The 19,679-nt window shown below is 67.1% G+C and overlaps 1 protein-coding gene across 1 annotated transcript; it reads left to right on the forward strand.

Annotated features, from left to right (window-relative positions):
- Positions 1–15,559: 15,559 nt before the first annotated feature.
- Positions 15,560–19,049, forward strand: ARC (activity regulated cytoskeleton associated protein). The gene is made up of 3 exons (XM_025985044.2): positions 15,560–17,637; positions 17,877–18,001; positions 18,228–19,049. Exon 1 carries the CDS (start codon positions 15,831–15,833, stop codon positions 17,019–17,021), a length of 1,191 nt encoding a protein of 396 aa, XP_025840829.1. The 5' UTR covers positions 15,560–15,830; the 3' UTR covers positions 17,022–17,637; positions 17,877–18,001; positions 18,228–19,049.
- Positions 19,050–19,679: the final 630 nt, after the last annotated feature.

Genomic DNA, 19,679 nt, shown 5'->3' on the forward strand with positions numbered 1-19,679 from the left:
TCCCTCTGCCCACCTGGAGCCCACCAGCCATCCTGTGCTCTCTGGGTCTCTGGGTGGGGGACAGAGTGGGACCCTGCCACTCCTGCCCTCTGCCCAGGCATGGGCTCTTCAGCACAAGGTGCTGGGCTATGCCACCAGGCCATGTGGTCACCAGTCACAACCTTCTTTGCCTTATTTGAGGTCCAGGCCACTTAGTGATGGAGACCTTGAGAGGAAGGCAGTGAGCAAGCAGGATCCCTGGGCCCAACAGGAGCTTGCAGGCCAGCCTTGTAGACGGCAGGTGTCCCTTAGTGCCGCCCAGCTGCCTGGCCCCCACCCAGGGAGCCCGCACACAGAGAAGAGGGGACTTTGCCCCAGGGAAGGGACCCCTGGGTGTACAGGGAAGGAGTGCCAGGGAAAGGTAGATAATGGGCAGAAATACAAGGAGATGGGATTTTACTGTTGTGTTTGCTCCAGGGTTTGGGACAGTGCCTGGGACACAGTAGGTGCTCAGGGGTCCCGCCTGCCTCCCTCCCTCTGCCTCAGTCACCTGCCTGACCACCGGCTGTTGCCACAGAGGAGGGGGGCCTGGGCTCCTGCCCCTCTGGCCCTGGGCCCTTCTGCGGGGACATCCGGCCTCAGGTGACAGGACGCCCAGGGAAGAAGGCCAGCCTCCCCATCGTGGACCTCTAATCCATGGAGAAAAGAAGGGACGGTCAACTTGGGCCATGGCCATGTAGCCCTCCCCAGCCCTGGCTCAGCCACCCTTCCCCCCCGATGGCTAGAGCACATCCTCACCTGCCCCCAGCCCACGGGCCTTCACGGCAGGACCTTGTACTGACCCCCCCACCTCCTGCCTGACATTCCAGGCCTCCCCGCCTCCCAGGACTCTGTCCTGTTTCTCCAACATGGCAAGCTCCTTCCTGCCTCAGGCCCTTTGCATGTGCTTTCCTCGGAGCCTGAGTCCATTCAGGAACCTCCGCGGAGGCCTCCCTGGCCACCCCACAATGGTGGCTCTCGGGCTTTCAGCACCTGCTGGTGACAGGTTTCCTGGCGCAGGCATCCGTCTCACCGTCCGGGACGGAGGGCTGTCTCCTGGCTGGCCCCCAAGGCCCCAGAGCGAGGGTGGCCCAGCAGGAACCACACACGATGCAGGACCTTGGTCACCCTGGACTGGACAAACCAAGTGGCCGGGGCTCAGATCCTAGCGGGGACTCGGCAAATGTTATTGGCGTCCTGAGTGACATCCCTTTGTTTCCAAGAGGCTTCTCACAGACGCATAACAATGGATTTACAGGCAGAAGGATGTGGGGTGTGGGGTTCGCTCTAAGATGCTCCAGGAGAAAGGGGAGACCAAGCCACAAGCGGGGAATGTTGGGAAGGGCAGGGGGACCAGGCATGGGCCCTCCCCCACCCCACCCCACCCCCGCCGACGGCTTTCCCTGTGGCCTGAGGAGGGGCCCCCCCTGCCGAGCCTCCAGGCTGGACCCCAGGCCCAGGCGCATGGGGGCCCTTCTGCTCCCCCTGCATACAGCTGGCGCCTCGGCCACGGGGCCGCTGGAACACTTTCCTCTGAGGCAGAAAGCAGGTGCCTGGAGATGCCCGGGGGGTGACTGCTCGTGGGTCACTGCTGTCACTCTGGATGCAGGGGGGGCGCAGGGGGCACCCTCAGCCACAGACGGGCACAGCCTGCAGAGGGGCCCGTGCTGTGGGCTGGGCTGTGAGGTGTCCTGTCCTGCTGCCTCCTGACCCGTCCCCCCTACTGCCCGCAGTACCCCGGCCGTGGCTTCCCCCAGCGCCCTTTGGAACCAGGACACACCTTGCCCGGGGTCACACAGGCCTAGAGGGTGGCTGCGGGTCAGGAGCCCTCTCAGCCGCAGGAAACCAGACATCAGACTCCCCACCTGGGACCGTGGCACGGGGACAGCCCACTTCTGCCCATGCAGGTCGCACATGCACAGACCAGTCACAGGGCTTCTGTGTCCTCCTGACCTGTGCTGCTCCCTGCCACCTCTCTGGTCCCAACCAGACCTCAGGTACAGGGGCCTTTGGAGGGGGCGAGGCCAGTCCAGGAAGGTGTGTGTGGAGGAGCCCTGCAAGGGCCCGATTCACAGGGGTCCCGAGGCCACCTGACCACGGGCCTCCCCCTGTGTGATGCCCAGTCAGTGTGCCCACCTCTCTGGACTCTGTCATACCCTGAGCCCTGACCCCGGTCACTCTCTGCAACCTGACTCAGGTCACACCCTGAGCCCTGACCCTGGTCACACTCTGAGCCCTGACCCAGGTCACCCACCCTGAGCCCTGACCCTGGTCACATGCTAATCCTTGAAGGTCATCACAGGCTGAGCTCCCACCCTGGCCCCTGTATTTTCTGAGCTTATAAAGAGGACAAGACCAGGGAGCCTGGAGCCCCTATATGTGTTTTACATTTAACCTAGAAAAACCAAGAGCCTGTGCTGACCTGCCTCCTCCCCCACGTGTGACTCAGTGCTCTCCTTGGCCAAAACACTCCCCCCACTCCGCCTCTGTCACAACTCTCACTTTGAGTGCGGTTCCAGGTCCTCTGGGTGACAGTAGCCGTCCCGGGTGTGGGGGTGGATGAGTGGTCATGGAGCTGACTCACTGAAGAGCCGGGGGAGGTGTCGGAGTCAGAGCTGGGCTCCCCACAAGTTCCGATCCCAGCAGTCCAGGTGGCTCCTGGAGGAGCTGCCCCGCAGGTTGGAGCACATCCAGGGGGCACAGCGGGCAGGGGCCTGCAGGGACCAGCTCTCTCTGTGCCCGCTCCACCCTCAGTGGCTACCTGCCCGCCTTACCCCCACCTCATAGAGTCTTGGGCTCTGGCCCTTCCTGGTCACCAGCTGGAGTCAATGCCCTGTTGCTGGGGAGTCAGAAGGTTGTAGGTCCCAGGGTGAGGGAGAGCCTAGAGGGCCAGCCGGGGCCCCCTGCGGGGACAGGAGCTCCCTTCTCTCAGCGCCTTGCCTGGCCCCGTGCTCACAGGACTCAGCTCCCACCTGGAGGGGCCTGTGGAGAGACCTGCCTGAGCCCAGGGGCTGGGGGTGCAGAAAAGAGCCTGGACAAGCTTCCCAGGGGGACACTGAGGGCAAAAGATCCCGGTGAAGGCAAAAGGTCAATTCCTGGGAGGGAACGGGGGGCCATTGTGGGGGGGCCAGCATCCAGGAGGGGGTAGGGCCGCGTCTAGAGGAGCCCAGATCCCACTTAAGGGCTCTCTCCCTGACTCTCCTTTTCCTGCCCCCCTAAGCAGCATGCCCTGCAGCCTGACCAACAACCAGGGAGAAGCTGGAGCCTCCTACCGGCAGCCACGCATGGGGCTCAGGAGCAGACAGGTCCTGGGTTCATCCCTCAGGTGATGCGGGCACCAGCCTCCTGGGGCCCTGAGCAGAGCCCCGTGTGAGCCCAGGCCCTCCACGTTCCTGCCCCTTGGACGCCGAGAGGAAATACAGGGATTGCTGCTTGAAGCTGCTGAGCTCTGGGCAGCTCGTGGCACCGCAGACATAAATCACATGCCCCATCTGTCGGGCCCACCCAGACCCCTTCACTTGGGGTGCCGCCCCAGCTGCTGTGAGTGCTGGCTGGGAACAATCACAAAGCCCCTCCTTTGGAGAACTGCCCTCGGTGGTGAGGGACCCCCTCTAGGCCGACGGCGGCCACTGACTGGCTCCGGGAGCCACCCTTTGGAGCTCCGCTGGGGCTGCTGAGGCTGGACTTGAGCTGTGCCCTCCCAGGCTCTCCTGAGAGCCCCCCTCGGTGAACCGCTGGAACAGATGTTGGGCGCTGCTCCCAGGAAGCTGACCGGAGGCCATGGCCACCCTCAGCCACTCCCAGAGGTGGGCCCTTGGTGTCCAAGCCCATGGGTGCCGAGACGGGCCCCTGACAGTGGTGGAGTGCTGTTGGGGGACCGGGCGGCTCCCTGGGCTGCTCACAGCTATGCGCGTGGCCAGGTTTGCTCTGCCCAGGGCTCGGCTGAAGGCCCTGTCACTCAGACGGCGTAGGGGAGGTGCCATCCAGCCAGGCCCTGGATGGAAAAACCTTGGCCCACATGCTTGAAGACCCTGGTTCAGCCTCCTTTTCCTGCTGGGGTTGGGCCAGGCTCTTCTGGGGAGGGGCTCAGGGGAGAGAGAGAGAGAGAGAGAGAGAGAGAGCGAGCACGGGGAGCTGGAGGTGGGAGCTTTGTCTCCCAACCTGGATTGCAGCTGGGCGCCGGGGCTCAGTGACATCTCTGCGGTGATTCAGCAGATAACCACCCCCAGGGCTCCTGTGTGCTGGCAGCCTCGCTGCGTAGGGAGCACAGATGCAGGCGCAGGGGCCAGGCCTACGGTTCTGGGTGCCGGAGCTGGTCTGGGGGAGCGGGGTGGCGCTGTGGGAGCGCTGCCGGCCAGGCAGAGGGATGCTTGGGCTGGTGGGGTTCGGCCCACTGTGGGGTACCTGCCAGACCACAGTCCTTCTCCCCGTGAGGTGGCTGGGTGGCCCCCCACAGGCTTGGCCTTCCCGGAGATCCCTGTTCTTGGATGTTTGCCTGCCCCAGGGCCGAGCCATCTGAACCCCTGGACCTCTGCAGCCCTCAGCATTCCCACCACGGGTGAGAGCCACCTGTGAGCAAGCCCAGATGCCTCCAGAGCAGAGGTGATGAGTCACTTGCGCACTTTCCCAACGCCCTGTATGGCCAAAGCATGTCACCGATAAAGAATTGAATAGAACAGATGGGTAAATGGGGAGGCCCTTTGACACACAAAGGAGGAGTTGGTAAGGAGTCAGCTTGTCACTGAGGGCAGGACACAGGAGCTGTGCTCTCTGCGAACCTTAGACCTCCCAGGTCTGGGGCTCCCTGCAGAGCCTCTTGACCCTTGTCTGGATGGACAGACACTCCCAGGCTCACACAGATGCCCACGCTCAGCCACATTCACCGTCCGTCCACCCACTCCTTAGTAGCTGTCCTGCGCTCTGCCCCAGAAGACCAATGGTTCTTCCTCTGGTCCCATGAGCCCTGATGCACACTTTTAGCCCCTCATGGACTGTGCCCCAGAGGCCTGCATACTTTGAACTCTGTGGGGACTGTGGCTTGGTCTTAACCATCCTTGCACCTCAAAGCTTGAAGAGATGGGTGGACAGAAGCCGGGTGGGGAAGGTCTTGGGAGATGGAAGACTGGAAGGTTAGGTGGTAGATGGAAGGATGGAAGAAGGATTCACTATGATTGTGGGGTTCATAGTTACCTAGATAAGGCCAAAATGGATGAGCCGTTGGGTATCTGGAGTATTGGTGATGAAAGTGGTTGTCATGATGGTCATGATGGTGATGGTGACAGTAAAGATGCAAGCGATGGCAATGAGGATGGTGTTACTGACAATAATGATCATGGGAAAGGTAATCATAAAGGGCGATGATGATCACATCATCATGATAAGAAGAATGTGGCCACAATGTGGGGAGGTTATTTGTGATATGATGATACTGTAGTAATGATAGAGATGATCATGATAGTGGTGGTGATGATGATGGTGATGGTCATGGTGGTGATGGTGATGGTGAGGATGGTGGTGGTGGTGGTTGGGATGGCGATGGTCATGGTGATGATGGTGAGGATGATGGTGGTGGTGGTGGTGGTGGTGGTGATGGTCATGGTGGTGATGGTGGCGGTGGTGATGATGGTGGTGGTGGCGATGGTGATGATGGTGATGATGATTGTGCTGTCAGTGACATGGTGAAGGAGTGCTGGAACTGGGGATGATGGCATCGATGACTGGCATTTGGTGTTGGTGGAAGTGACGAGGACGTTGGCCAGGTGAATGCCAAGGGTGGGGCCAAGGATGGTAACAGTGAGATCAGGCTCTGGGGCTGAGCGGACCGAGAACTTTTTCCAGGGCTGGCCCAGATGACTGTCTGCAGATTCAAGCCTTGCCCTGCCCCGCACTCCTGCCCCGGATGTGGGCTGGCAGGGGAAGTTATTTTCATTCTGGTAAGTTTGTCCTCCAGGGAGGCTGCGGCGCAGCCCTGGGCCCCGTGGCAGCGGGTGTATGGGAGCGCCTCCTTGCTGAGCGCGGCACCGGGGAGCGGCCCCACTGCTCCTACCAGGGGCAGCCTGAGCCTGGGGCCGTGGGCTGGCTCTCCAGACCCCTGTCCTTCCCGTCGGGGTTCACTCTCAACAGGACACGGAGGTCTTTGTAGGCTCCTGTCGCGGCATTTCATTCTTATGTAGAAAAAAGCAGCGTCTCTCAGGCCGGGACTGGGACTGTGCTTCCCTCGCGGTGGCTCCCCTCGGCTGCGGGTGGGCGGCGGGCAGGGCACTGGCAGCTCCTGAGCTGCGCCTGCTATGGAACCGGGGCAGGTCCGCCGGAAGTCCCCGTCGAAGCCTCTGCCACCATCTCTGGCCTGGGTGGCGTCGAGGGGGCGCCTGGGGAGGGGAGCCCCTTGTCTGCCCTGTGCCCAGCCCGGCTGCCCCAGGGTCTGGGTCCTGACTTCCTCCCGGAGGCTCCCCGGATTCCCGGCCCTGCCTGGATCCGGGTCTGAAGGAGCCAGGACCCCAGCCCCACCTGTGGAGGCTCCAGGGGCCCTGAGGACAGCCTGAGGGGTCCGGGGTCGGCGGGTGAGCATCCCTCGGTGGAGAGGGAGGCGAGGGCCTGGCTGGCACCTCCCAGGGCCGCGGTGTCCCCCACCACTGTCCTTGGGCGGGAGGAGGAAGCTGCGGCTTCAGCTGAGGTTTTGAAGGTGAAGGGGGTGTGTCCTGGGCCCTCACAGCACTGGTCTGGGGGCCTGCTGGGCACAAGGGGCCTCTTTCTCAGCTCCAGGGGGCACGTCTGGGTGTGGGTGTGGGGAGCTGAAGCTGCAGTGGGTCCGGCGCACCCTCAGGGGCCCTGTACTCTCGCCCTGAGCTCCAGGCTTGGGGGGCAGACAACTGCCCCCAGAGGCCAGATCCAGGACCCTCCGCAAGCTGCTCCTCTCGTCTCTCACCTGGCGGTGTGTCCCCAGCCCCAGCCCCAGCCCCACACAGGGGGGGCCTGACCTCCTCCTGGGGGCAGCGAGGGAAGTGGCCACAGTGACCGCCGTCTGCAGTGAGGGCGGAGGGGTCAGGGCAGGGGACATCAGGCAGGGACACAGGGAAATTGAAGCGGAGCAGAGGAGAGGGGGGCGGGGAGGGGGGACGGGAGGCCAGAGAAAGCGCTAGGTGGGCACGCAGCCGGCAGGTGGCGCCCGGGCCTTGGACGGGCCTAGGAGGCCACCGGTGGGTCAGGGGCAGAGGACAGAGCAGAGGGCAGGGCCACGGGTGCGGGAGAGAGCGCTGCGATGGGAGGAGCCCTGGAGCCCACCCCTGCCTCCACGGGAGACCTGGTGGGTCCCAGAGCCCCCTCACCGCCAGGTAAGGGACAAGCACTACACCCCGCCAGGACACCTGCCGTGGAGGGGAGGGGACAGTTGCTCTGCAGGTGGCGGTGGCCCTGACCCCCTGGGATGGCTGGCGCCAGCTCTTCCTCACTCTGCGGCCTCACCCAGCCCAGTGCACAGCAGGCAGCCCCCTGCCCCGCCGCCCCCACCGCCCTGGCCCTGTCTTGGGGATCTGTCCCCTGAGATGCCGCCCCCCCACTGCCCCCACCCTGGCCAGGGAGAGGGGCTGTGTGTTGGGAGGAGTCCACGGAGTGGGAGAAGCCCAGACAGGAGGCCGGGGTGCAGACAGCCTTTTGTTCTGTGCTGTGCCTCCATTCCTCAGCCACCTTGGGCAATTCCTGACCCTCGGGGTTTCAGGGTCTCAGGGGCCAGCCTGGAGCTCGGCTGGGCGGGGAGGAAGGGACAGAGGTCGGGTCCCATCCAGGGACGGCGGCAGGAGCCCAGTGGTCACACCCTGGCCTTCCCACCCGAGCCCTGCCGTCCACACTGGCTTGCGGGGTACAGACAGGTGTCCCAGAACCCGGAGGAGGCATGTAGGGCGGACAGTGCCACAGAGGCCATGTCCCACCTCGGAGCACCCCCAACAGTAGGGGTCACGTGCAGAGGTCGCTGTCACCCTGCCCCCCCCAAACTCCCAGGTCAGGCGCTTGCCCCGGACAAGGATCTGAAGACCAAGAACGCAGCACCAGGGATGTGGGGTGTGAGCCGGCCGAGCTGGTCAGGGGTCCTGCAGGCGCCGCGGAGCCACCACGGGGTCCATCAGCCACGGTGAGCCTCTGCGGAGCGACACCCCCCGCAGCTAAAGAGGCCAAGGCTCAGGGGGCGTCTGGAGTAGCTCAGTCCCACGCTGCACAGTGGTGGACGGTGGTGGACAGGGTAGGACAGGGGCTGCGGGCTCCCTGGGCAGGATCCCCAGCACCCCCCACCGCCCAGCTAGCCCAAGCTTCGGGGAGATGCTCAGCATGCAGTGGGGTCCCCTTTCTCCTACGTGATCTGATCTCTGCGTCCACACTCTGTCCAGAGAGATCACAGGACAGTGGACCCCCACCCCTGGGACAGGGAAGGACCCCGGCAGGTGGCACTGGCTCGTGGGGTCCACAGCAAAACAGAAATGGGGGCCTTTTGTTCAAAGTTAGTAAGAACCGTAGGCCGGCTGTGGTAGAGCGCGGCCTGGAGACCACAGAGAGGGGACGGGCCCTAGGGACAGATGTCATCGAGGCACCCCTGTGGAGAGTGCCGCTGGGGACAATGAGCCCCATCTGGGAGACCGGGGGGGGGGGCTGTGCCCAGCAGACACTGGGCCCCCGAGGACCCAGAATCATCACGGCTCACGCCTGGCACCCAAGAGGCCCGCAGCGGGCAGGGAGGCGTCCACGTCCGAGAAGCGGGAGCCGGGACGATGCCGGACGCCAGCGCGGGGCCGCTGCGGGGCCTGCAGCCGAGCAGGGTGGCCGGGCCGGCGGCGGTGGGACATCCAGGTCCAGACCCCAGGACAGGGCCTCCCCTGGACAGGATGGCCCGGGACATCGGGGGGCCCAGGCCCCAGCCCCAAGGGGAGAGCAGACACGGCGCACAAGGGACCCCGAGCCATTTCCGGCAGGGGGTGGTGCGGGGCCGGGGTCCCTCCAGGACGGCCCCTCTCGGGTGCAGGCGCAGCGCGGGCCTGCGTGCGTGGGGAAGCTCCGGGCTGCGTCACACTGAGCTATTCTCAGCCTCTCCTTCTACGGCTCCGGAAGTGTGCCTGGGAGCTGGTGCTCCGAGCCGGAGCCGTGTAAATGGGGATGCAGAGGACAGCAGGAGAGTCGCCGCCACCCCCTCCCTGGACGTCCTGAACCCCCAGCTCTGGGGGTGTCCGGCCAGGGCCAGCTGGCAGTGTCCCCCCTCGTCCTGAGGGGCCGGCCACGCTGGGGGTTTCTGCTGCACCATCTGATCTGACGGCCCTGGGCGTCCAGGGAGGCGGCGGGGGCGGCACAGCCTGGCCGGGGGCCCAGTGGGGCAGAGAGGAGGGGGTGGCCACGGGCTCCGGCCCCCACAGGCGGCTCCCCGGCTCCCGCCCCTGCCTGACTCACTGTCCCCCCTCCAGGCCACAGACCCAGGCTGGTGGCCCCGGTCTCCCCACCTTAGGACCTGCCGCCTCTCTCGTAATGCCCCCTCCAGGCCCTGCCCCTCCTGCTCCCCCTGCCCCCCCATGGCCAGGGCACCCCTGCCCACCCCCAGCTCTCCTCTGGGCGGCCGGCCCCAGAGCATTCGGGCTTTTGGGATCTGGGGGGCCAGGCTCCTCCGGGCAGGGACCAGGTGGGTGGGGTCCACTCCGCATGCCCAGAGCCGGCTCAGAGGCTGGCACAGTCGGAGCCAGAGCCTGCCTGGGTTGGACAGATCGGGAGGGCGCCGACGCACACACGTACACACTCACCACACAAATGCGCGTGCGCACAGACACGTTCACAAACATTCGTAAACTGACACACACAGAGGAAGATGTGGCGCTCAGGGGCTCTGAGCATGGCACGTGGGGGGGAGGACAAGGTCACAAAGGACCTGGTTAACCTCTAACCTCCCGCTGGGAGGCTGCTGGGAGGCCTTCCTGGAGGCGGTGACTGTGGGCTCAGGTTTACACAGCACGTAAACCCGCCGCGCTGAGCTTCTGTGCTTAGCTCTTCAAACCGGAGAGGCCCTGGCACCCGAACCAGGGGCGACGCGCAAGGGTGGGGTCGGGCACTCGCGGTGGGGCGAGCAGGGAGGGCAGAGGTCCAGCCCACTCCTCACCACCCACCACTCGGTACAGCCTGCCTATTGCGTGAGGAGGACGACGCCGGGGCCACAGTGGTCAAGGGATCCGCAGGAGGCCACACAGTGCCTCGGGGAGAAGCGGGCGGGGACGCAGGTGCCCGATTCACACTCAGCCAGGGGCACCTGCCGAGCGGGGGCGCGTTTGGGATCCAGACACCACGTGGGCGGCCCCACGGCGAGCAGTGAGTGTGGAGCCAGGCGCTGACCCGGGGTTCCCACCCTGCACACCTGCCCCAGGCCACAGTGGGATCCCTCCTGCTGGGGCAGCGGGGAGCCAGCCCGACTCCCTGGGGGCGAGGGGCTGCTCCACGAGGAGCCCGAGCCTCTGAGCAGGGGCCCAGCCAGCAGCCCACGTCCTCGGGGCCCCGTCCTCAGGGCGTGCGGGGGTCCTGGCGAGGCCCCTCCGTCACGGGGCAATGTGCACCCCCTGCACCCACCGTGCTTGGCGCCTGCCTTGTCGGGCTCGGGAACTGTTCTCGACTGACCGACCGACCGACCACCTCCTGGCTGAGCGGGACCAGGACTCTTTCCAGGGAGGGATGTGGATGCCCAGAAGGGGCAGGGCCGAGGGGCCCAGGCGCAGTTGCACAGGGCGCGCACTGAGCTCCCGGGTGCAGCAGGGGCCTGCAGGTCTCCGCACACACGGCCTGCATGCGAGGGGTGCCTGGCTCGCCCCGCCCGGGTCTCAGTTTCCCCCTTCTGCACTGGCTGAGGGTGGTGGCGAGGCTGGCCTCTGGGGCCCGGGGCCCGGCCTCCCCACCCAGCGGGGCCGCCTGCAGCGCCCAGGAGCGGCTCCGGCACCTCTGTGCCAGCCTCCTCGGAAAAATACAAAACTTTCCTTGGAGGCCGGGTGGGGAGGGAGGCGCTGAGGCAGGAGGCAGGAAGGAGGGAGCGGGGAGAGGGTCTGGTGTGTGGGGGCCCAGAACGAACAGGCTGCCTGTTCCAGGGACAGGACGCAGCGCACTCCCTGTGCCAAGCCTGAGACAGAGGAAGTTCGGGGTGGGGGGAAGGACTGGGAAGATGTCGCCTCAGCTCCGGGTGCTCACTCGGAGCCCCCCTCCCAGCACCTCTGCCTCCCAAGGGGCCCCCCACGCCAGCGCTCAGCCCCCCATCTCAGGTGTCTCAACAATGTGCGCCTGGTGCTGACTGACGGGGCTCCTGCCGCCCCTGCCTCCCACCCTGGCCGCCCAGGGGTCTCTGGCAGGTGCAGCAGACAGGTGTGGCCCAGGGACCCCCACCCTCTCACTTGCCAGCTGAAAGGCCCCAGGGCAGGGCCCCCCACCTCTTGGAATCTCTGTAAAAACAGGGCGAGGGTGTCCCCTTGAGACATGAACGGGTGCCCTTGTCTCTCCCAATCTCCTGGCGTCTCCAGCTCTCTGCCCCCCTCCCCGCCCCACCTGTCCCTTCTTCCTCTTTGCCCTTGGGCCCAATGTCACCTCTAACCCACTGTATCCCAAGCCCGGCCCTGGCTCCCCGGGCTTCCTGTGGCCCAGCTCCTCCCGCAGGAGGCCCTGAGGAGGGTGGGCAGCAGGGAGGCCCTGCGGTGGGGGGGCGGGCTGGGGCAGGGCCACCCGGAGGGCCCAGGGGTCCTCCAGCTGCCAGGGCTCAGATCCCAGGCCCTGTGCCAGCTGCTCTCCCCGCATCACTGGGGCCTGTGCAGCCGCCCCGGGCAGCCACCCCGGCCCCACTGCTGCCTCCGAAGACAGAGCCAGCAAGTGGCAAAGCAGAGCCGTGGGGAGGGGACTAGGCCTGGGGGTCACCGGGGATCCGGGTGGCCTCGCCCTTGGCTCCCCAGCTCCAGCGGTGGTGGTGGCAGTGGCGTGGGGCCCCACAGGGTGGAGGCTGTGAGCAAGGGCTGAGGCTGGGCAGGAAGGGCCAGGCGAGTCCCCGTGTCTGCGGTGGCCACGGAGCCCTGCACCCCCCGGAGGAGCCTGTGCTCACGCCCTGGGTGCTAAGTGGTGTTACGGGCGACAACCCCGGGAGATTTCCCGGGCGGTTAGCTGCGAGGGAAGCCCGGTGCCAACAGGGGAAGTCTGGAAAGCCCAAGGCCTGCGAGTCCACCGGGCACCATTACCCGGGTGAGCATTACCCGCAGCACACCTGGGGGCCAGGCAGTGGGGCCAGGGAGCCTGCACCTCGGGGTCCCCAGGGGCAGGTGCGAGGCTGCCAGAAGGGACGGGGTCACGGAGCGGCCAGGGGAAGGTAGGCCCTGCGCAGGCCCAGGGTCTGTTTAGGGTGCGGTGGGGGGCGTGGATTGGGGAGGGAGGCCCCATCTCCAAACAGGCCTCTGAGCATCACAGATCAGCTCCTGGGGTCTGGGAGCCGGCACCCCGGAGGGGATGGAGCGGGGTGTTGCTGCCTGAATCCTAGCGTTGGCCACACACGCCCCCCACCGAGTGGTCACTCTGGCCTGCCCTCCCTGCCCACAGAGCCCCCTCCTCCCAAGGCAGGCCCTAGGAGCAGCTGAGCAGCTGGGCTCTAAGCGGGGAGAAAGCCCCAGGCTCCCCCTGCTGCATAGCCCCCCCTTCCCCCGCCCCTGCAGCCCTGAGCGGCCTGCTCTGGGTGAGGCGGGGGAGGGCCGGGGGCAGGAGGCCGGCACTCTGCGCCTTCACCCCTGCTTGTGGGGATGGGGGCACAGCGGAGGGCGGGCCAGAACCCCCCCTCCCGGGCCGCGGGGAGCCCGCCTGACCTCTTCTCCGGAGGCAGCAGAAGAATGGAGCCCAAGGCTCCAGTGCGGGGGTTTGCCGAGGGCTTCTGGGGCGATAATTGGGCAGCGATTAAGTGTTCCCGAGCAGAGGCTGTCGCCTGTCACCTGTGACGGCCAGCACTGCGCAGCCTCCGTGCTGGTCCTGCCAGGTCTCCGCGTGACCCACCAGCACCCCCTCCCGCTGGACCCTGCTCCCTCATGCCCACGTCAGGCTGGTCTGGCCACGGGGGAGGGGGTCCCAAGGGGTTCGGGTCTGAGATCTTGTCCCCCAGCCGGGTCCCCCCACAAAGGGGATGCTCACGCGGCCCCAGCCCCTCTAGGGCTTCACTGCTTCTTGGGGTCTGGTCAACCCCTCCCGACCCTCTGGGTCCCGCCTGGGCTCCCTCCTCCAGGAAGCCCTGCGGGCTGGGGCGGAGTCGGGGCTGGAGGTCACTGCGGGCCTGAGACCCGGAGGGGTGCGCCCGGGCCCCCAGCTGATCGGGACCGGGCCTGAGGGTCACCCTTGGGGCTCACGTGGTCTTTGCAAGCCGCTGGTCACTCAAGTGCAGGCTCTCTGGCCCTCCCAGCACACAGGCGCACACAGAGGCACGTGAGCGGTCCCTGCACAGCGGGCTTATGAGGGGTCCTCCTTGACAACGGCCCTGACACAAGCCCGAGCTCACCCCGACGTGGACACGGACTCAGAGCTACACGCGGCCCCAAGCTCCCCACCACACAGACTCACACTCCTCACACCGGGCACAAGCAGGCCTTGTGCCCGCTGCCTCCTCCTGCTCTCAGGAACGCAGCCTGGGCTGGGCAGCTCCGGGATTCCTGTTCTCGCAGCTTCTCTGCCTGGCTCCCCCTCCCCTCCCTACTCCGTGCTGCCCCTCCGCCTCCCTTTCTGCCCACCCACTCGCCTTTAATTAGAAATGCCAGGAGAGCGATTTGGGGCAAGTTTTTGCCAGAAAGACATTTCCCCCCAAGTAGGGGTGGAAGCTTAGAGTGGGGGAAAGAGATTGGTTCTGCGGTGGGGAGGAGGGCTTCTAGGGGAGCAGGGAGCAGGGCCTAGTGGGGGAGCTGGGAGTGGGGATTCCAGAGACTGTGTGAATCAGACAGAGTGGGGCTGGACACGGATGGGGACAGGTGGGGGTATGAGTGTGCCTGGGGGATGGCTGGGTGGGGGGGGATGAGTGTGCCTGGGGGTGGGGGTAGGAGAGGAGCCCATGAGTGTGCCTGGGGGTGGGGGTAGGAGAGGAGCCCATGAGTGTGCCTGGGGGTGGGGGTAGGAGAGGAGCCCATGAGTGTGCCTGGGGGTGGGGGTAGGAGAGGAGCCCATGAGTGTGCCGTGTGTGGCTGACGGAGGGGGTGGGAAGCTGACAGGAGGGGCTAGGGCGTCTTGGCTCATGGTTGCGGGTCTGTGTGCCCAGGGCTTTGGGCAGTGTGTTACTGTGCCCCCATAACATCAGAGGACCCAGGGCCCAGAACCATCCATCCTGGGGTAACCCAGAAAGGATGTCCCTCCCCCACCACTGTTGCCAGGGAGGCAGAAGGGGCCTCCCTCCCGAGGGAATCTCAGCTTCCGGAGCCCCATTCCTTATATGGCATTTTGCTTTTCTCTGCCTCTCCTGACTGCATAAGGCTGCCAGCACCCCTTCCATCCGCCACCGCCTCCTCCTTCTCCTTCCTTCCCCCTCCCCCTCCTCCTCCCTCCCCTCCTCCTTCTCCCTCCTTCCCCTCCTCCTTCCTTCCCCTCCTCCTTCCTTCCCCCTCGGCCCTCCTTCCCCTCCTCCTCCTTCTCCTTCCTTCCTCCTCCTCCCTCCCCTCCTCCCCCCAACCCTCTTCCATCCTCTCAGAAGTCTTGGAGCTTCTTGGTTCCCTCTGTGACCTGCGAGGTTCAGGGATCAGTACCCGTCATCTCCTCCCCATGCCCTCCCTCCACTGCCACCTTTCCCTGGAGGCATCACATGGAGAAATCTTGGGTCTCACCAAAGACGTGGGCGGGGGGCACCGGGCAGTCCTGTCCAGCCATCGCCACACTGGTGTCACATGGTGTCACACATCCGCACCCCTGCCGGGCCGGGGAGTCCGTCCCTCACACCCAGGAGGGGGGCGCGGCGCCCGGACCCAGAGCCCCCAGGCAGGGGTGGGCAGGAGCCCGAGGCCACACCTGGGAACTCACACCTGACACCTGGGCGTGCTTGCACTCTCCGGGCACGGGGAGGCTCCCTGAAGCCTTCAGCTCCGGGGAGGGGTCTGCAGGGCCGTCGGGGGTCGCCGGGGCTCCTCCGTGGCTGAACGTCCGGCCACGCCGCCCGGGGGGGGGGGGCGGGGGCAGCGAGGGCCCGGGAGGGCGGGGTCGAGCCCCCCCCCCCCCCCCCCCGGCCCGCAGCGAGGACGGCGGCCGCGGAGCGCGCAGGCCCTGCGGGAGGGGCTCGCTCCAGACCTCCCTGCGCGCCCGGGCGCGCCCCTGCGCTTTGGGGGGTCGCGGGTCCGGCACCGGCCCTCGCCCCGCAGGCCGAGCGCGCCGGGGAGGGGGCGCGGGAGCCCGCGGGCGATTAGTCACCCGGGCCGCCGGCGCGTGCAGGGGGTGGGTCCTCCCGGGCGCCGGGCGCGGGCGGGCGCGGGGGGCGGGGCGCGCGGGGCGGGGAGCCGGGCCGGGGCCAATGGGAGTGGGGGCTCGGCGAGGGGCCGCCCACGGCCGCGCTGCCGCATAAAGAGCCGGCGGCCGCGGCAGGGCGCAGAGCTCGGCGCCGCGGCTCTCGGCTCCTGCGGGCAGCTCCGCTCCTCCGCTCCTCCGCGCTGCTCCGCGCTGCTCCCCGCTCCCCGCTCCTCCGCGCTCCTCCGCGCTCCTCCGCGCTCCTCCGCTGCCGCAGCGCCGCGGGCACCGAAGGGACCGCCCCGGCCCCACCGCAGCCCGCCCGGGAGCCCTTCGCAGCCGTTTCCCGCCCGTCCGAGCGCCCGGCCACCTGCGCACAGATGGAGCTGGACCACATGACGAGCGGCGGCCTCCACGCCTACCCCGGGCCGCGGGGCGGGCCGGCGGCCAAGCCCAACGTGATCCTGCAGATCGGTAAGTGCCGGGCCGAGATGCTGGAGCACGTGCGCAGGACCCACCGGCACCTGCTGACCGAGGTGTCCAAGCAGGTGGAGCGGGAGCTGAAGGGGTTGCACAGGTCGGTGGGGAAGCTGGAGAGCAACCTGGACGGCTACGTGCCCAGCGGCGACTCGCAGCGCTGGAGGAAGTCCATCAAGGCCTGCCTGTGCCGCTGCCAGGAGACCATCGCCAACCTGGAGCGCTGGGTCAAGCGGGAGATGCACGTGTGGCGGGAGGTCTTCTACCGGCTGGAGAGGTGGGCCGACCGCCTGGAGTCCATGGGCGGCAAGTACCCCGTGGGCAACGAGCCGGCCCGACACACCGTCTCGGTGGGCGTCGGGGGGCCCGAGGGCTACTGCCAGGAGGCCGACGGCTACGACTACACGGTCAGCCCCTACGCCATCACCCCGCCGCCCGCCGCCGGGGAGCTGCCCGGCCAGGAGCCCGCCGAGGCCCAGCAGTACCCGCCCTGGGGCCCCGGTGAGGACGGGCAGCCCAGCCCCGGTGTGGACACGCAGATCTTCGAGGATCCCAGGGAGTTCCTCAGCCACCTGGAGGAGTACCTGCGACAGGTGGGCGGCTCCGAGGAGTACTGGCTGTCACAGATCCAGAACCACATGAACGGGCCGGCCAAGAAGTGGTGGGAGTTCAAGCAGGGCTCCGTGAAGAACTGGGTGGAGTTCAAGAAAGAGTTCCTGCAGTACAGCGAGGGCACGCTGTCCCGGGAGGCCATCCAGCGCGAGCTGGACCTGCCGCAGAAGCAGGGGGAGCCGCTGGACCAGTTCCTGTGGCGCAAGCGGGACCTGTACCAGACGCTCTACGTGGACGCCGAGGAGGAGGAGATCATCCAGTACGTGGTGGGCACCCTGCAGCCCAAACTCAAGCGCTTCCTGCGCCACCCGCTGCCCAAGACCCTGGAGCAGCTCATCCAGAGGGGCATGGAAGTGCAGGACGGCCTGGAGCAGGCGGCCGAGCCCGCGGGCCCCCGCCTCCCCGCCGAGGACGAGGCCGAGGCCCTCACGCCAGCCCTCACCAGCGAGTCTGTAGCCAGTGACCGGACCCAGCCCGAATAGAGGCCAGCCCGGGCCCCAGCTGCCCACCACACCCCACCTGTGGCCTTTGCCGACCAGGACTTTGAAGCTGGGCTGACTCCTGCACGGGGGAGCCCCTCATCCTCATCCGGCTGGGCCCCCCACCTCAGCTTCCCAGCCTCACACAGACACATGTCATCCAGCTGTGGGCACAATCCCCCAAACGCCGAAGGGCCGCGGGCCCCCGGCCCCCTCCCTCTGTCTGTCTCTCCTGGCCTCTGACCCCACCCCGCACACCCTCAGGCCACGACCGGCCCTCCCAGCTTCGTTATTCTGCTCAACGCCCGGGCCCTCTGGGCACTCAGGAATCAAGTGTCCAGATGGCGCAGGCCAGTGAGCACCACGCCCAGGGGACGCCCCAGAGCAGAAGCTGAGACAGCACCACGGGAACCTTGGCTTGGGGCGCCGCCTCCTCCTGGCAGTTGCTGCCGCCGGCTGGCGCTCTATCGCCGCCGCCCAGGGCATCCGGCCAGCCTCAGGCAGCGCGGCTCCCTCCTGCTGGCCCCGAGCCGCAGCCTCAGACCCGGAGCCGCAGACGCAGCGCGGCAGCACCGCAGCCTCCGCAGACCTGGCGTCCTGGTGCCTCCTGGCCCCTCAGGTGAGGCTCTGCCCCGGGCACGGCCGCCAGGGGGCACTGCGGGTCAGGGAGGGCCCGGGCCAGGTCCGCTCTCCAGGTGAGCCCCCCCCAGGCCCAGAGACATCCCTGGCAGGTTAGCTGCAGAGATGGGGGGGGCTGCAGGGATGGGGAGTGGTGGGGGGAGCCAGACCCCAGGTTTCGGGGAGATCGGCTGGGCTGGGTGCGGCTCTCACATGACCCCGTGCACTCTCTCTCCTCAGCACCAGTGATTCACACCAGCCTGGAAAAGGATGGGCTGGGCGCGATGACTCACCCCCGGCAGGCGGAGGGTCCCACAGGGCCCCAGTCCTCAAACTCAGCTGAGGAGCCAGGAGGGTGACGACAGGTACGTGGCTGTCTCTCCACGGAGACCCTGACCCTCAGCTGGCCCCCCTGCTCCCCCAGGATCCCAGCTCCCCCCCCCATGCAGACAGCGCTCGGCCCGGGCAAGCCAAGAGGCGGCCCATCACGGGGGCCACAGCCCATCACGCCCACCCCACAGCCCCCCGTGCGGCCCCTCCCGCCTCCGGCCTGGCCCTGACCCCCCTGACCTCCTTGCGTCTTTCCCTCAGGTCTCAGGCTCCCGCAGAGCCTTTGCTGCTGTGCCTGGAGCTGCCCCCCTCCTCCTGCGAGCTGCCCGCACCGAGGAGACAGGAGATGAGGGGACATTGAGGTCGGCGAGAGGGTGGGCCTGGCAGCGGGCTGCTGACGAAGACGGGCCAGCGTGAGGGCCGGGGCTGCCACGAGGCCTGCCCCGCTGGCCACCAGCCCGCCCGCCCGCCCCCAGGGCCCCTGTGGCTGGCGTCGGGGTCTGCTCCTTGGGCCCCGTCTCGCTCCAGCCCAGGACCCCCGCCACCGAATGGTGGCCGCCCCCTCCTGCCAGAGCTTTCCAGGAGCTCTGAGGCTGAGGCCACAGCCCCAGCCCCACCCGCAGGCCCAGGCTCCCCCGCCCCAGGAGATCACAGGAGCCTCACCCTGGGGCTTAGCAGGCTCTCTGCCAGGCCCCACTGAGCCCCGGGCACGGACCCCCACCCCTCCCGGCACCCACACCCCGGTGCTGGCCGGCCACTCGTGTGTCTGCAGCCCGAGCAGGCCCTGGCTGGGGGTTCTCGTTTCTGCCTGCCCAAAGGGGGTTCCCAGATTCCGGGTGACTGTCAACCCCTCCATCCTGCACCCCTGCCAGCCTCCCCCCCAGATTTTATTTTTGCACATAAGCCATAACCCGTACTCACAGGCTGGCATAGGCTGCAGGGAGGCCCTGGGGTCCTCAAGACGGTGGCCGGTCCCCCCCACCCCCCGTCCCCAGCGGGTCAGGCCAGGCCGTGTGTACCCCTGCCACCTTACCTGAAGACAGACTCTTTTGTAAGATTTTGTTAATAAAACAATGAAACTTCTCGGCGTGTGCTGCTGTCTGTCTGCTGGCATGGGGTGACTGGCACCGAGCTGCAGAGGGAGGCAGCTCAGGGTGGTGGGCCCCTGGAAGCCCCGTGAGGACAGACTGCAGGGTCTTGGGGGCCGGGGGAGCACAGCCCCATCACCCCACAGGCCAGTTGGTTGGGGTCCTGGATCCTCGGGGTAGAAGGGCCTTCGGGGCTCCCCTCATGGAAGCCAGTGCCCCGTGGCCTCCTGGCCTGAGCCAGGCGGCACTGGGAGGGACAGGTGGAGACCTTCCGGCTGCGCTGAGGATGGCCCCCCAACATCCCCCGCCCGCCGCCTGCTGGGGCGCAAGGGTGTCCTGAGAGCTCTGAGGGCTTCTGCCTGGGGGTCTTCTCTGGCCTCGAGCCCTGGAGACCCAGGCAAGGCAAGATCCCCGCTGGGAGGTGACCCTGACGAGTCCTGGGGCATAAGCTCGTTCTTCCCAAGCCTGTTTCCTCATCTGCCAAATGAGCAAACCATCACTAGTATAAATCCACGTGTGGGTCCAAGGACCGAGAGACGAGGGCCATCTCGTGCCCGGTGGGTGGTCGGCCTCATCTGCTTCCGTGGAGCCGCAAGGGCCGGGAGAGGGGAGAGCTAGCCCGGAG

Source organism: Vulpes vulpes, chromosome 13, assembly GCF_048418805.1.
Source record: "Vulpes vulpes isolate BD-2025 chromosome 13, VulVul3, whole genome shotgun sequence".
Lineage (NCBI taxonomy): Eukaryota > Metazoa > Chordata > Mammalia > Carnivora > Canidae > Vulpes > Vulpes vulpes.